We start from the raw sequence: 18,201 nt of genomic DNA on the forward strand, positions 1-18,201 counted from the left end.
ATTATAAGGTGAGTGTTTGTATTTATATGTTTGAAGTGGAATTAATTGCATGCAACAGTTTTAATTTTCTCTCTATGTAAAAGAGAATTCAAAATATAGTTTTTGAAATTACGTTTTATTTTTTTAAGCATCATTGCATAATAAGATAAGGGGGTACTGAGATAAGGGGGTGTTTATTCACTGGATCACCAAACGATGAAAAACCAGTGAAGGAACAAATGTTCCTTTACTGGGTTTTTTTCTAAGTTAATGAAAATTAAAGATAAACTTTAATTTTCTTGTACCTTTAGTGATGTTCCGCATCAAAAGTATGTTAAAAATACGAAAAACAACTTCTGACCAGTGAGGGAACAGGCATGTTCCTTTACTAGGCATAGATTTCCCAGTGAATGAACAGTATGTGTAATATGTTGACACTTTAATTTTCAATTCATGATTACAAAAAAAAAAAAAAATACATTTTCCAAGTATTTATATGTTATAATTTCAAGAATAGGCTTGTTTTTAAATATTTGCATGGCTTATAAATTTATAAAGAGCATTTACCTTTTGGGGACGGGTGATTCAGAAAAGCATTCGTACAAAACCAGAATGAAGATGTAATTAAATAAAAAACGGTAACTTAAATGCAGTCGTTGCTAATTTGACAGACTTACTTTGCTTTTACTTTAATTATTGTTAGTTTAATCATATATATAATCAATGTTAATTCAAAGTATAACTAAACAGTTTTATTTTGAACAAAGTAATGGTGAATTAAATAAATCAAACAATTATAACACCGCCCACAAATAAACTGCTAAAGAAATACTTTGATAACCACTTTTATCTTTTTACCCTGATTGATACGGTTTCATGCTGGCACGTATTTGTGACAGTCGGCGCGAAAGGGTTAAAAAATAACCAAAATTAAGTGTTCCTTTACTGGGTGTTCATTCACTGGTAAGAGCTGTTCCTTCACTTGGTCTTCTTACTACTTGTTATTTGAACCTCCAAAACTTTAAAACAATATTATGTAAGTTCTCTACAATTTTTTTTACATAATTTGCAATTAGTAACAAATATGTCGACGCTGTCATTTAACTAAAATTACGAATTTTGAAATTGATATGATTTTTTAAAAGGCAAGCGAAGCTTAAGTGTTCCTTCTCATGTTAGTTTACCCTACTAGGACAAAAGTTATTTAATGTGATGTCGTTTTCATTTTGCGCTCTGTACATTAAGGTTAGTAAGGTAGTAAGGATCATAAATTGTTTTACCTGTAAATGAAATGAAATATATTGTGTTAAACAAATAATTAAGTCCGTATGTTCTAAGTCACCAAATCAAAACACCTTTTCAATTCACAATTAAAAAATATCTTTTAATTACAATGCATAATTGAATTATGATAATTAATTTACAATTGTAGAACGCATTCTATATGGATCTCTTCCTTGTATAAACCATAATGTGACACTTAAAACAATTGTAGGTATGACAAGACTACTGACAAACACAGTGCTTGGAAATATGCCCTAGAAAAAATAGACAACGATTAAATAACATACAGCAATTACGAGTATTTTCTTTTTTTAAATAAGGGCCCCAACGTTGTGCACACTAATAGGTGGCACACTAATACGAATTCCGTATCCGGCTTGCACCAACCACAGTGCTGACTTGAAATATCCTCAGTGGTAGACGGATCATGGGTTAGAGTCCCTTTGCCGTCAGGCTAACCATGGGAGGTTCTCGTGGTCTTCCTCTCCATGTAACGCAAATACGGGTTAGTTTCATCAAAAAGTCCTCCACAGAGGCAAATTTTACCCAATGCTTGATCCAGGAGTACCCTTGTCTTCTGGATTGGGTTCAAAATTACAAGGCTACGGAGTTGAACATTAGTAGTCGTAAACCCAAAAAAATTGGGTCGGCTGTTCAACGACGGTTATAAAATAAAATAAATTATACATACTTACAAAGTAAGAAAATTTTTTTTGTTTGTTGCAAATCTGTGCACGTTATTTTTTGTTAGATTGCAAGGTGTACTTGCATATAAAATACTGGTATGTTAATAAACTTTTTTTTAAAATGCTTTGGTTAAAAAATTTTTTTAAAATATATTTCTATAAAAAGAACAAGATTTAAATTTTTATATCAATTTTTAACTGGAAGGTTGGGAGTGAATATTAATTATTTAAGAGTTGCTGGTTGCCCCAACCCCATTTTTAAGAGAACAAAAATAAAAATTTTGCAAAACTTTAAGATTTATAGTTTTGTATAAAGGTTTTCTCAAATACTTCTCTATTTCACTGCTTTAAAAAATTGCAAAAATAAATAAAAATAAGATATTCAAAAGGACACAAAGATACGTTATTCATTATTGGAAGTCCATGTTAAAACTTTTGATGACTTTCCATTGATGGACCAACATAATCTTGATGGTAAACTTTAATAATTCCATCATGAACCATTATATTTTTGATGGTAACAAAAATAAGTAATCATCACCCCAATGTAGGAATTCGGACTGATTTATGATGGTCCAACATAAGAATAGCAACTTGTTTTGATGATTTGTTCATGTTAAACCATCAGAAGTTTCCATCATAGTTTCTTAGAAATCAAATGTTGGAATCATCATGAACTCCCATCATGCCTACGTATAAATTCGGATTGACTTTTGATGGGCCAACATAGAAAAGCAAACTAATTGTCTTGATGGTATATTCCTGAGAACCAACAAGAATAGTTGGAACCATCATGGATTTTATTGCTGCATGAGAATCAAGCTTCTCTTGATGGTTAAACATATAGTATTAAAGGAGCATTTTCCACCATGGAATGAAGGAAGTTTGCTGGAATACCAAAAACGGGAAAATGTTGGATGACGGTGACCATCAAATCACGTTGGACCATCATGAATCGCACCGAAACCAACATGAACTATCAAAATGATTTGATAGGATCATCAAGAATTTTCACTTGGGGGAGCACTTTGATTTATTATTAATGTAGCAAAAAGATTTCTACTTGTTCTTCTCATATATATATATATTTTAATAAAACAAAACAAAAAGCAGACTCATTAGAAACCACTGATTCCTTGAAAGAAAGAAATAGCTGTATTGTCTAAACCAACAACACATTTCGTTAACCTACTTTTATAAAAGGATCTTTCTTAAATCCAAAAAGTATAGACTTTTTAAAATTTATAAAAAAAAAATTATTATAAATTTTAAACTATCTCTGATATAGCATATTAATTAACGTATTGTTAAACCATCATTGATAATGGCAAAAAGTAAAAGATTAAAATTGTTCAACGTTCTTGAAAATACAATAAAAATTAATATCATGTTTGGATTTAATAATAATAAAAAAAAAGAAATATATGAATAGCAATTGCATATGTTGTATTTAATTATTGACATTTTGACTGCATAGATTCAGATTGAAGGTACAACATAAGGGGGAAAAAATAAATTAAAACTGATTTTAGGCTACCTAGATAAAACTAAATTATTTAATTTGAAAAAGAATTGAATAGTAATATTGATTCAGACTAAAATGATAAATAGTTCAATTATAGTTACTTACGTTTATTATTGAAAACTTCTTAATTAAATACCTTTAACATGCCAGCAAAAAGGTTTGCTAGGCCAATTTTTAGGTTCACGACTTACAAGTTCAATTTCGTATCCTTGTGATTTTGAATCCAACCCAGAAGAAAAGGGAACTCCTGGATCAAGTATTGCAAGAAATTTGCCTTCGCTGAGGACTTTCTGATGGAAGTAACCTGCATTTGCATTACATGGAGAGGAAATTCCTGAAAATCTCCCACAGTAATGGCAAGAGGACTCTAACACATGAACCGTCTACTACTGAGGATATTTTACATCAGCATTGTGGTTAAAATAGATTTTTTAATAGAGCCCTTGATTGCAATTATTGTGGAGAAATACAAAGCATTGATCATTTAATTTTATACTGTCCACGCTTCCGAACGCTCCGTGGAGAACATTTAACAAATTTTAATCAAATTCAATGTTTTGCTAATTCGACTTGCAGGGGTATTATTAAATGTATCATAAAAAAGACACTTGAAGATATTTTGGGTGATGACACTTAAGGAATCGAAACCCCCGCACTCCAAATTGGGTGTCTCAAGCTTTTACTACACTTTTTATGTACTTTTATTGTTAATTTGATTGGTTTTATCCATGTGTGACTTGGTTATGAGTCATGTTTTTAACTGCTAGTTTTTCTTTCCAATTTGTTCTTAATGTAATATTTTACTTTACTTATTCCTTTTATATGATCGGTTTTATCCATGTTTGACATGGTTTTGGGACACGTTTTAACTGTAAATTTTATTCCATTTTGTTCCTTATGTAATCTTTTACTTTTATGCGTTGCTTTTACCAAGCACGATATGGGTGTTTTATTCATTTTTATGTATATATTGTTTTTACTCTTTTAATTATGATCTTTGTGATTTTCCCTGTGTTGGCTGGATTTAGAGTCATGTTTTTAACTGTTGGTCGCTTGTGTCTTTTTATACTGTTGTTGATATAATTTCTGATGTTTTATGTATCTACTCTCGTATGCCCTTAAATAAGGCAGGTCGAGATACAAATAAACAATCAGCATTGTGGTCGGTGCAAGCCGGGTGCTGGAACTCGTATCGACCAGCCATCACCGGGATTCAAATCGGGTTCACCTCATTGGAAGGCAAACAATCTATCCCCTGAGCTATCACATCTCGCAAAACATAGTTTTTAAAAAAATTTTTATATTATTTTTATAACCACTGTTGAACAGCCTACCAAATTCTGGGTTTACGACTACCTATGTGCAACTCTGCATCCTTGTAATTTTGATCCCAATCCAGAAGGCAAGGGAGTTCCTGGATCAGTACCCCCAGAGTTACTGATTTGTGATGGGAACTTGGAGGACTTTGTGACCCTAACAGATTTAACGTGCATCAGTCACCATTTACTACACAGGGAGTCTTCGGCCGGTGAAGATCGAATACATGACCTCTCGAACATGGGCCTATAGCCCAACCAATCAGGCCATCCCGGCGACTGCAAAAGATGTTGTTGTAGCTGAAAGTCCAATAAGAAAATTTTTTTTCATCAGCCTAGCTTTTGAAATTACGCTGTTAGTGGTTGCCGCCCATTGGTTCATGGAACACTGGGTGAATTCACCTCATGAAGTTTCCAAAGCTTAAAACAAAACTCTTCTGATAACAAATCTCAGCTTAAAGGAGAGAAGTTTCGTTAATTAATTAAAGTGCCATAAAACTGGAGTTTAATTAAAGAGCCTAGTAATTAATATATATACTTAATATATAATATATATATATATACTTATAATATATATACTTAATATATATAAAAGGTAAGCAGATAAATTGAGCTGTGAATATGATAGAAATTTTTTTTGACAAATTCATATACACACAGTAGCAACAAGGCTAACACAATAGTATACAAGCAAGCTTGAATAGTACATTTGATAATTTGGCAGCAGGGTCTATTATTTGTTATATGTTTACTCTTTAACAGGTTCGCTGCCACCGACGCAGTAGCGCGACACCTCCTGGCATGCCGACGACGCGCTAGCGCCGTCGGCATGCCAAGCTATAATAAGTTATATGCTCTGTGATTAGTGTGGCTTTGGGAGTTGAACGGAGAGGTTGTTTCGGCACGTTAGTGAAGCATTATTTTTTTATTTCTTGTGGTTGGTTTTCAAAACTTTTGTTTGAATTTTTTTATGTGCTTGACTGCCAATATCTGTATATTGTGCTTATTATTTGTAAATATTCTCAGTATTGTTTCATAAATGGTACAAAATATACTTGAATGGTATTTTTTTTATTCCTTTTAAGCTGCTATTTAATGAAATATGCCAGTAATTTCTAAGAATATTGATCAGACGTGCTGGAGCGTCAGTGGCACTCATGAAGACAGGTTGAGTCTGTGTGCCACTGACGCCTCCAGAGCGTCGTGAAAAAACGCTCTCTAAACAGGAAAATAATATGTTTCTTCGTTTTTCTAGTTTTCCTACTAAAATGTAAGGAACATTAAAACCGTAGTTTTGTAATCCGGCTTCTGCGGATGGAAATATCATTTTTAGTGGCAGCGAATGTGTTAATACACTCTTCTCTTATTCATTACAAATGCAAGTTTTTTTCCTTCCTCCAAATTGTATGTATATCCGGATAATACAAATTCAGGGCTGCTCCCAGTTAATCGAGTAAAGTTTTCATAAAAATTATTCTTTCATCATACTTTGAAATTATGTAAGTTAAAAATATGGAGAAAACATCGAAAAGATGTAAAGATTGTTTTTAAAAAAGAAGTAAAAATATTAATTAAAAAAAAATATATACAGTGAAACCTCCGTTAAGCGGACATTCATGGGACCAAAGAATTTGTCCGTTTATGAGAGTTGTCCGTTTACGGGAAGGGTACCCTAATTACGAAATTTAACACCCTAAATTTTTTTTAGAATATTCTCAAAGATGTAGAAATAATTAAATAATATCTACAAGGATACTGTAAATATCTACAAGAATATTGATTTAAACAATAAAAAAGATAAAAAAGAATATATAAAGAAGTTTGATATAAATACATAATTCTGGATGCAGCTACAGATAAATAAATATAATTTTCCTATTAGCATAGATACTCAAGTTAGACATATGATACCAAATAGGAGCGTACTGTCCTCAGTCCGTTTCAATTATTAGGTTCACATCCCCTTACACCTACTTATCATTTGATAGGGAACATGGTTAATACCTTTTTGGAAAATAAACCTCCCATGATTCACAGAAAAAAAAAGTAATGCATACCTGTAAGTCATGAGGACCTATGGAGATGATTATTCACAATTGATCAGCTATCAAGTGTCTGAATAAATGTTTCATTTATATAAACACCTCAAAGATTATACTTCTGTTCTCTTTTTTTTTTACCCCAGTTGTGTTAAATACAGTCTTCAAATTGATAAGAAAATTAAAGAAATTTTCAATGGGGAAGAAGCATTGAGAGAAGTCATTTCAACTTGAGGGGTCGCATAACCCGTGTGGTCCAGATGAAAAGATCAAAAGATGCCGATGTCAGAATTATTTCAGGAGTGCAGTACCATTTTCTCTCCTTTCTTTACAAAGATAAGACAAGATGACAGGAGAAAGATTGATTTTTCGGTGGTGAAATAGCTTAACAATATTTTTAGTTATGGATAAGGCAAAAAGTTTTATTTACATGCTTTAAAAATAGTGAAAAGTTGCATTTTTTTAGCTTGCAATTTATTTGGAAAAAGTAGTGTCCGGTTTGTAGAGATAAAAAACAACGTTTCAGGACCAAAATGACTGCCCGCGTCCGGTTACGGAAGTGTCCGCTTTGCGGAGAATGTACGTAATGGTTTATTCTTAGAAGATTCCCGGGGAATTAAAAATATGTCCGTATTGAGAGGCGTCCGTTTTGCAGGAGTGTCCATAACAGGAGGTTTCACTGTACATGCAAAAATTTAAAATAAATAAAACAGAAAACAAAATAAGGAAAAGATATAATCTCATCATCAGACCACATGATTACAAAAAAAAAAAAAAAAAAANAAAAAAAAAAAAAAAAAAAGCCATATTAATACAATATTAAAATGCACCTTTTTTTAATATAATCGTGTGAACTGATGACAAGATTGCATCTTTTCCTTATTTTGTTTACTGTTGTTTTTTTTTTTAGATTTTTGAATATTTTTTCTTCTCCTTTAAAAAAAATCTTGACATCTTTTTTCTATATTTAGAATTCATTTTTTAAGTTCTATATAATTGTAGCTTATAAACAATAAAAAGCACTTATTTTTCTTTGTCAATCTCACTCTCTTTTTTATCCTTTTTGTCTTTATTGTGTTATATATATACATAGTTACAAATTTGTAAGTAATATATTTAGATAGTTTCGTAAATATTCTTTTGTGATGAGGCAAAATATATCTCAGGCGGGCCCTAAATAAGGAGTTTAATTAGGAAATTTCCAAGAAAGGTACAGAATTGTAACATAATGTAGAAGGAAAATAACGCCTAACGTATTTCTTATGGAAGATTTCTCGGGGATAATCTTGACCACAAAATGATTATTCTGGAAACTTCAAGTATCAAAACGATAGGACCAATATTTAGAGTTATACGAGAATCGTTCAGAATTGTATCGAAAATTCCGGGGTTTTGACGCCGATCCTAGATAAATCTAAGTGTGCCTCTCAGAGTAGAGTATTAGTCTGCTTATGACTGCAATAGTGTTCTAACCTGCAAGTCTCTAGTGAATTCAATGAACCGTCTGAGGCTTTGAAGCCTGTGTTTTGCTGTATTATGCTGTTCTCTAAGCTGTGATTGAGTTCTAAAAATAGCTGTATTTTCTGGAAGATTCTGCTTATAAATTTTTGAAGACTTAAGGACTGTTTCATTCATCTTCAATTAAAACGAACCCCTGTGTTAGGTACGACAAAATATATATGTGTGTGTTTATACATATATACAGGGCTCCAAGAGTTTGAAAAATACAGTAACCAATAAAAATATTATACATAAAAATTGAATATTTGCATTTGATCTTATAACAAAATGAATGAAATATTTATCTGTGTGTAGTCTATTTTTGCAACTTAATATGAATATTATCTGAGGATTTGCAGACAGGGTTCCTACTCAATTTTCAAAAAAATTCCAAGGACCTAAATTCAAATTTTTCAAGGACCTACTTAGGAGGGGAAAATGATGTATTCCCATTTCACCTTCAAGAATTTACTCATTGGAGCTTTTTGAAAATTGCGTTAATACAAAATTTCTTTACCACCTCATATTTGATAGCATTATAAATTGCATATATCAAAATTTACTAGATTTTAATGATTGGAAAAGGAGAAAATATCAGATTATGGGTATTATTTAGGTAGAATTTGAATATCAGAAGCTCTACGAATTGAAATGAAACTTTTATTTTCACACATTAGCAAATAAAATAAAAAGTTTCAAAAATCGCACGTTTTAAAATGAGTGCATGCGGCATGTGGTTAAAACAAGGCTAATACTAGACATGGTTTCGTTTAATGTTTTCCTTTCCCTGTTGGTTTTCCCACACCCTAGTGGTATTTTGTAATCCAATCACAGGAGAGGGGTAAAAAAGGATAAGGGTCTTTTCTAAATTTAGATCAGACTAGAAAATTAGGTGATACTAAGCTGACCTTCTATTCTTCAATAAAGAAAACTGCGAAAAGAGAGAGGACTGATCAAATTTTTATCATTTTGCTTGAAGATTCCTTCTTTTAAATGCTTTTTTCGTAGAAAATATTATTATTTTTGAAAATTACTCCGAGAAAAACAAAAACTATTTAAAGACCCCATCACATAATTCAAGAACTTTTTGGGGCCCTGATTTTTTTTAAATGAAATTCAAGGACTTTCAAGTACTATGGGAATTCTGTTACACATAATAAGGTTCAGTACAGCGATTTTTAACATGGAATTTATAACTTGGGATGAACTTTGGGAAAAATCCACAATGACAGAGAAGTTTCTTTTCAGTTTAATGTTTCTTTCATGGATGCTGTGAGGCGAGCAGTTATCGACAATGCCAACCTTCATCTATCTAAAGATAACGCAAGATAGATTCAAGTTAACACGTCTTTCATACTAGTGATTTTATGTTTAATAATCATGGTGGTAGTTACACCACAGATGCAATTTCACATTTCATACCTGCTGGAGACATTTGTAACCAAAATATCCAGGTTGGCAGTCACATTTAGCAGATCCAGGTCCCAGGCGAAGACATTTGGCATTTAAACCAGTTCCACAGAAAACTATAAAATAAATATAACCATTGATTTTGCAGGGTGCATAGCCAAATCTTTCAACAATAAATAAGCACTTAAAAAATATTTTTAAGCATTATATACATTAACAAAATGCAAAATAATTTTCAAAGATTTTAAATGATCATGATAAAATAACTAGTTTTTCATAAAGAACTCTTTTTCTTGATTGAATTAGCCACCATAAGAAGATAGAGCGATTTATTCGGTTCGATTTCAGAGGGAAGAAAATGAAACCTGAAATTGAGAATCTCTTTCAAAATGCAGCAGAGTTGCACTAGATAGTGCAAGAATTCTCACTGAATCCAGTTCAGTATGCGCACATGCGGACCTGCAAGCATTTCATCAAACAAAATGATTGGCGCTTTCATACGCTACGGAGCAAAGGAATGCATTGTGTTTGAATGATTTGTGAAAATTTTGAATCGAACAATATGAAAACCACACTTTGCACATGGTGAAAATCGACATGGAAAGTAAAAAAAATTTCATTTTCGAAAAGGGGAAACAAAGCACTTTTTAAAAACACCCAATAAAAAAAGCACCTTTAAGGGTTATTAAAAAAGTAATGGCTTTGGGTAGGTTTTATTGTACTCAATTGCGAAAAATACTGAAGGTAATTTTAATTTCTTAAGGAAATCATTAACTTTTTTTTCATCTCAATTTCTGCTTTTTAGTTTCCACATAATAAAGAAATGATGCATGAAATAGCTTCAAATTTAATACCATGACTACTTAATCTAGGCTGTATTTATAAACTATTTAAAAAATTGTTTTAATATTTCCATTTGAAGATATGAAGAATTTATTTCATATCTTCCATTTTGGGTAAAAAGAGACCCATTTCTCCCAAGGCAGATTTTTCCAATGTAGAAAAAACTAGTGATCCAAGAGAGGAGACATATCATGGAGAAATACAGTCGAACTTATATTTAACAAAATTCCATCTTGAGATTTTTTTCGAGGAACCAAGAACATTTTGGAAATTTCTTCGTAAAATAACTTCGAAATAGAAAAATGAATTTTCCACTTAATGAGCTTTTCTTTAAAATCCACTTTCCCTATTTCCTAAAATATTTCAGAACATTTCATACAGGAATCCATGCCAAAAATCATTCTATAAGAAAGCATAATAGAAATTTCTAAAGCTGGATTCTTAGTCAGCGCGGAGGACAAGGATGACATTTCTTTAGAAGAACTTAAAAAAATGTGGGTACAGCTTTGAGAGAACCACGAAACTAACAATGATTTAAGGATAAATGATTTTCTTTTTATTGATTCTGAAGCTGCAACCACAGAAACATTAACTGAATCGAATATTTTCAACAGTGTGAAAAAATACAATGCAGCAATAAATTGTAAGGAAGACTAAGAAGTTGAAGAAATCACCAAACGATGATATGTTAAAATCATTTGAAACAATTTGATAGTAGATACTAGTTTACAAGATAAAGGTGTATCTGCTATTTTAATTATGCCTAGTGTTTATGAATTAAAAACCTGTTTTGTTTTGTTTAAGTATTTCAAATAGTGATTTTCTATTTAACGAATTTTTCATATAACTAACTTTTTATCGTGATTTAGCGACTTTGTTAAATAGAGGTCCAACTGTAAAGCTTTAGAAGTCTTTACTTTTCTTCACATGAGGGTAGGTCTTTATTGCTACTTTTTTTTCCTTCTTTAACCTAGTTCTGAAGGAACTTAAATATGGCACAATTAAACAAAAATAAAAAAAGAGAGGGCATAATCAGACATTTTTAAAGACACTTACTATTCATATGTTTTATGGATTCACAATAGTCAAGTTGATCCTTACAATATGTTTCTGTTTTTTCAGTATATGTGTGATTCCAAGCAGCATCTCCACCTGGACAGGGTATATGAGCTTCTAAATATCTAAATTAGAGAAACTTTTTTTACATGCATTTAATAATAGTCAGAAAAAAGAAAGATATTTTAAAGAAATCATAGGCACTCTTTTGTTTCAGAAAAAGTCAAGGATCTATATTGATTAGAGTGGAGCAAAAAAAAAAAGTTTCAGATAATTAAAAAGCAGCCAAAAGTTGTGGACTAGTATATCACTCCTGAGTTTTAAGTTCTATTGTTATTTATTTCCCACAAAAACCTTGAAAATTTAAAATGTTTAAAAAAAAAAAAAATTGAAAACTAAGCCAATTTTCAAAAGTGTTCTGATAAAAATAAATTTTTTCTCAAAAGTTGTGCATTGAATGAAATATTGCTTGCAAATTTTTTGTACAATATTTTCATTCTCTGAAACAGAGGTAAAATTTTATGAAAAAATACACAATTTTAAAATATTACTGGTTTTAATATAATTTTAATATATGATAAAATTTTAATTTATTACTATATAGTAATAAATAATTTCAGTAAATGTGCAAAGATTGCATAATTACTGAAATATTACTAATGAATTCTTTCAAAATCTTTTAGCTTCATTTTTTTTTAATTCAGTACTAACACTAAATTGATTTTTTTTTTATTTTAAAGATGAGAGGGAGATGTACCAAATATAAATAGTTCCTGGTTTTTGAATAATATATGTTCTACTTTAGATCTGCGATGAAACGATGGATATTTTTCCTCCTCCACTGTCCTTCCTTCCTACAAAGTAATTACTTTGAAGCTTGATTTTTACTTTTCTGCAATTTGATTAAGTTTTCTGCAATTTGATTAAGTTAAATGTAAACTTCACATTTATTTACGATGATTGGAGAATCTTTACAATTCATAACTTCAAAATATCTTTCATTCTTTTCAGTATTTTTTCTGCCAAAATAATATAGTAATGCTGAGATGAGGGCAGGAGCAGGTCTGTTCCAGAAAAATGTCATATGTTCTAGCAATTATTACGCTTTTAGGTGTGACTGAGGTTGAAGGCGATGAAGATGATACTTTAAGTACTACTTTGACATCAAATTTGGATTTTTTAGGAGTTTTTTTGATTTTCCTTTGAAAACATCAATTTTTTTGGGAATTAATACTGGACATGGGCACATTTTTTTCTGAGACTGCACAATTTTAAAAAATTCTTGCAAAAAGTTTTGCACAATGTAGTACTGGAATTTAGGTTTGACACCAAATTTCTTTGTTTTTGACAGCAACTTTTTTTTCACAAATTTCATTGACTTTTGCTTTGTACTGTTTGTTATTATTCATTCCTCTGTACTGAAATCCAATTGCAGCATAACACATCTTCCAATTGTAACATCACAAGACATCTTCTCGTGTAGGGTGTAATATATATTCTCTTAAACTGCCAACAAAAGAACATTTTATCTTGAGTTGAAGACATATTTTACCTATTCAGCTAACCTGCTCTATAGAACAGATGTAACAAATAACTGCAAAAAGGGAAGTTGAAATCTTCACGTGCGTATAATCTATCTTCTGAGAAAAAGGGAAATCCTTCGCTAGCTTAAGAAACCATATTTAGAGCACTTCTCAAGTGGGAAATATAATCTAATAAATCTTCATAGGGAAAGTGGATCTCAAAGAAAAGCTTGTTAAATAGAAAATTCACTTCACTATTTGGAAGTTATTTTATGAAGAAATTTGCAAAATGTTCTTGGTTCCTCAAGACAAATTGCAAAATAGAGTAATTAGCAACATTAAAGTTTGTTAAATAGAAGTCAGAATGTAATTATTGGATCATTCGCAATTTTCTTACAGATATGTACATATAGAACCTTACACCTAGAATAATGGAAAAGGACATAATGGTATTTTGGAGGTATAAGGTACCTAAGTTTCACAGAAAAAAGCAATAGTATTTAAATGCATCTATAATAATTATTTTTACAGAAAAGAAAACTCAATTACCGTAATTTCGGGTGTATGGTCCGTGGACTATCTGTGTTTAAAATGCGAATTTTTGAAGCTGCGGACTATCCACCAGTGCGGATAATACACTGGTTGTTCATGGTTAAAATCGTTGAAATTTAAAAAACACGCTGTCGTGAACTGCCGATGATCAAATATAAACAACAGCGCGAGACCTTTCTTTGAATCACTTTCTGGAGACCACTATCCACAAGAGAACTAAGTCTCTCTTTCCCTTCTGCCATATGAACAGCTATTGAGTGTAGGAAATGGGCATGGAGTGGAGAAGCATAAATCAGAAAGGAAAGAATGAAGGAAATCAGGGTGGGGCCAGTGATAATGTCAACTGTAAAACAAACCCCCCCCCCCCCCCGCTTTTTTCAGGAAATATGCCTCTTCCACTTGTCATGAATGCCTCTCTCCACTACCCTTCTTTCTTCAGCTGCTTGTTAAAAACATGTGAATGTTTGATGAATAAAGGGTGGTGATGAGCTTGGAATAACCTTGAATAATCTTACAATTAAAATGTTCCCGAAGAATTTCAAACTTTCAACTGAGGGTCAGTGAAGAGGGGAAAAAGCAAAGTGTGTGAGAATTTTAGACAGGGGATAAAAGAAAGACCATCCTAGGCGGAGTTATTTAAAAAAAAAAAAAAAAAACCTGATTTGAGAAACAAAAATAGAGGGAGGAATTGCTAAAAATAGAAAATTGTTTTAAATGCTTGGGAGAGCGTTTTTTATTTATTTCTTGTTTTTCTCATTGCTTATATTTCTGTCTGATTTCGATCATCTTCCTCAACTTATTATTATTTTTTTTAAAATCGTTTTATCTTCAATTCTGATGCGTTTTTGTTTTATTAATATTTTTTTTTGATAATATTTTTGTTTAGTTTATACTATTTTAGTTTTGTTTTAACATATTCACATTTCATTACCACTTATCACGAGGATAGCACATTGCAGAGTATTTTGTTTTCGTATCTTGTCTTTCATCTTCGACAACGTTGACCTTGAAGGTTTTCGTTAATGTAGTAGAATGTGTAATTAATTAAAATATGATTAATTAGTAAGCACTGCTTTTTATTTGTATTTAGCGTTTTATTTCTGAAGGTATATTAGTAAGTACTTTTTTCTATTAATACTTAGTTCTTTGTTTCTAAAATACATTAATGTTTCCGTATTAAAGTAACGTAATTTCGGACGCATAGTCCGCGGACTATCCGGTGGTGTGGACTATCCGGTGATTTTTGAAATTCTTTAAATATAAAATCGGGTCTGCGGACAATACGTGCGAAATTACGGTATCTCTGATGTCAATGCATCAGTATTGTAGAAAAGTCAGTGTTTTGCTCAATCTAATATTTTCTTTAACAAAATGGAATAAAATATCATAGAATTTTGATGATGGAGTCTCTAATATATTTTTTTGCTAAATTATTTATCATTATATTTTAAGACTTCAGGTGTCTAATTGATCTACACTAGGGATTCTAAACCTGCAGGGCTATATGCAGCCCTCCAGATTTTGATCTGCAGCTCCTGGCTGTAACTGGACCTAATAAAAAATCTAGTTTTCTTTCTTTTTAGAATTTTGTCCATTTTGCGTAAATTCTATCTTAAATCAATATAATTTTTCTATCACTATGGATTTTCAGAGATTTTTCAAAACCTTATTATTTATGTTATGACATTATTACTATACATTTTATCATAAATCTAAGTGACTTTTCGATTGTTTGTTGGCAGTTATTGCTGTAGGTATCCATATGGATTTTAAAATTCCATTTTAATATGTTTTAATGTATTTCAGATTATTACTTCTTTAAAAAAATTGTATTTTTTATACAAATTTGCAATTTCAGTTATAGTTACTCCTTCTTAATTTTAGATCAATTGTACAAATATAAGTGATAAAAAAAGTTCAAAATTAAAACTTTCACAAAATTAAAAAGTTAAATTTTTATTGGATTTTTGGATGAAAAGTTTTTTGGTGACATTCACAAGATGCACAGAAAAAAAAAAAAAAAATTAAACATGTCATTTAAAAAATATCACCAAGGCAGATTTCTACCCATTTCTAAAAGCAATTAAGATGAAATATAAAAATTCTATTTTAAAATGAAAAATAAATAATATTTAATATGATTTTAAGTAATTAACAATGGTGTAATAAAATGAAAAATTGTTGCTTACCTAATTTATTATCATATTTGTCCTTTTTTATAATTACTGTCCCGGTATACAAAAACAAATTTTAAAATAACAAACAAGAGTTTTGGCTTTATATTATAATGTGTTGGCTTACAAAATCTGGTCTTAATGTAATATAAAAGATGCAAACATGTTTTTAAAATGAAGTAAAAATTCAAATGAAAATTCTTAATGTCTTCAAAATTCTAGATATTAATTCTTAAAAAATATTAATTAAATTATTAATTAAACATTATTCAAAATTCTTTCCCATATTTACTTATTATTGATCCATAGAAAAAAATATTTTCGCAATGTGTTTTTAAAGCATCTATGTGTCATAAGGGACAGTAATTACATTTTCAGAAGCAATTACTATTTAAAACTGTCATTGAACTTTTTATTTTCCAGTTCTTCAATGCTGGTCATTGATTTGTATATAATGAAAATAAATTTAAATGTAAGGGTCTGATTATGAGACGAATTTTTCTTAATTATTATAAACAAATGCTAACGTTCTTAAAATAAATTTATCCGTAAGTATACTCTTTTGGCACTTTTAGATTTCCCCTTCTCCCTTGTCATAAAAGAGAAAAATTACAACACCCCTTGTTTCTGTTTTAACTTTGACTGTAATGAAACCTTAGCTGTAACTTTATATAAAACAAAATTTAAATTTTAATTCATTTTATTAATTTTTTTTCACCTTTTAATTTTGCTAAATCTAATCAGTATAATAAAATTTGAAATTTTTGCAAGCTAAATATATCTTGTTTCAATTTTAACAAAAACTGCATTGCTAATAAGTACTTGTCAGGAAAAAAAAGAAGAAAAAAAAGAAGAAAAAAGCAAATCACAAACCCTTTTATCTTAAGGCGCTTGCGTGATAGTTCGATAGCTCCTGAAAGGTTTTTAACAGCCTCCAAAATGTAATAATACCAAAGCACAATAAAAACCACAAAAAAAAAAAAAAAAAAAACACTCAGGACACAAGCTATTTTTGCTTTACAAGCTATATTATATAATTCAAATAATATTAACAATAAAAATAGTAGTAGATATAAATACTCACAAGTCATTTAATTTTAGCAATCCTAAAAGCTCATCAGCAGTAAATTTATCATAATCATTCTCTCTTAGATCTCTAAAAATGTAAAATAATGTGATAAATACATATTTAGTAACATTCATAGATCTCTAAAAACACATAATATGATATCTAATGTATATAAATGCCATCTTTTAGAAAGACCCCCATTACAGCAAGCCTTCCATTATAACAACTAATACATGAAAGTCTAATTTTTCCTTGATTACTTGAACTAGAGTGCCAAAATGTTTAATTTCAACAATACAAAAGTATCACACACGCACATGCACTTAAACCAGAGTTGGCAAGTTTTTGACAATTGACGGTTTAAACCACCATGTGAAAAAAAAAAATTTCGGGTAACAATAATTATAAGCTATTATAAATATGAAGCATTTATAAATAAACATACATACAAGTGTTTAATCAATTATGCTTTTGAATTATTTTGACATTAAACTTTTTCAGTTTTGACAATTACCAACATAAAGTCAAATTTTGGTGTAGAAAATATTAAAGAATTATAAATAAGAATGTGCAAAATTGCAACTTATATTTGTTTAATTAATGAAAATAAAAATACAAAAAAAATCATCTTATATATATATATATTATATATATATATTTATAAAGCACATAACAATCATCTCATTCATTATTTGTAAAAGCAATTTTCAATTAATCACATTTTAACTTATTTTTTCCCCAAAGCACATGATTACGAAAAAATAGTTTTGAAGTTCTCTGAATTCTAAGTTCCTTTTTTTCAATTTTGTATAAATTAAACTGAAATTCAAAACCATTTGTTTGATTGATGCTCAGTTGCATAGATTAGAATGCAAACATACTAAAACTATTATAACATAATAAAATAATATGCAATTAGGAAATTTATTCTGATAACTGTACTAAATGTTGAATAGTAACCTTATTAAATTTTTGATTGATTGAAAAAATTATTAAATCATTGAAACAAACATTTATAGTTTTTGTAAATTATAATTAGTTTACTTTACTTGTCAGGGAATATATTATAGTCATGATTTATTGGAAATATTCATGTACAGTATGCAAAATAAAAAAGATATCCTGAATAACTTTCATTCTAATGATCAGATTTTCATGTACTTACAAGGGAAACTAGGGAAGTGTGACTCGCCAATTTTGAAATAAACTAGTGGGATGTATGCAGGTGACGAACCTCCTAATGTT

The 18,201-nt window shown here is 30.1% G+C and overlaps 1 protein-coding gene across 1 annotated transcript in view; it reads right to left on the reverse strand.

The window, feature by feature from the left end:
- Positions 1–1,342: 1,342 nt before the first annotated feature.
- The window catches only part of LOC107446558 (all-trans retinoic acid-induced differentiation factor), a 22,857-nt gene continuing 5,998 nt past the window's right edge, over positions 1,343–18,201 (reverse strand). Inside the window, exons 4-7 of the mRNA XM_016061235.3 lie at positions 16,972–17,043; positions 11,639–11,763; positions 9,752–9,855; positions 1,343–1,517 (exon numbers count right to left, since the gene is read on the reverse strand). Of these exons, the coding sequence (XP_015916721.1) occupies positions 1,395–1,517; positions 9,752–9,855; positions 11,639–11,763; positions 16,972–17,043 (424 nt within the window). The 3' untranslated portion in view covers positions 1,343–1,394. The remainder of the gene's footprint in view (positions 1,518–9,751; positions 9,856–11,638; positions 11,764–16,971; positions 17,044–18,201) is intronic.

This window comes from Parasteatoda tepidariorum, chromosome 8, assembly GCF_043381705.1.
Source record: "Parasteatoda tepidariorum isolate YZ-2023 chromosome 8, CAS_Ptep_4.0, whole genome shotgun sequence".
Lineage (NCBI taxonomy): Eukaryota > Metazoa > Arthropoda > Arachnida > Araneae > Theridiidae > Parasteatoda > Parasteatoda tepidariorum.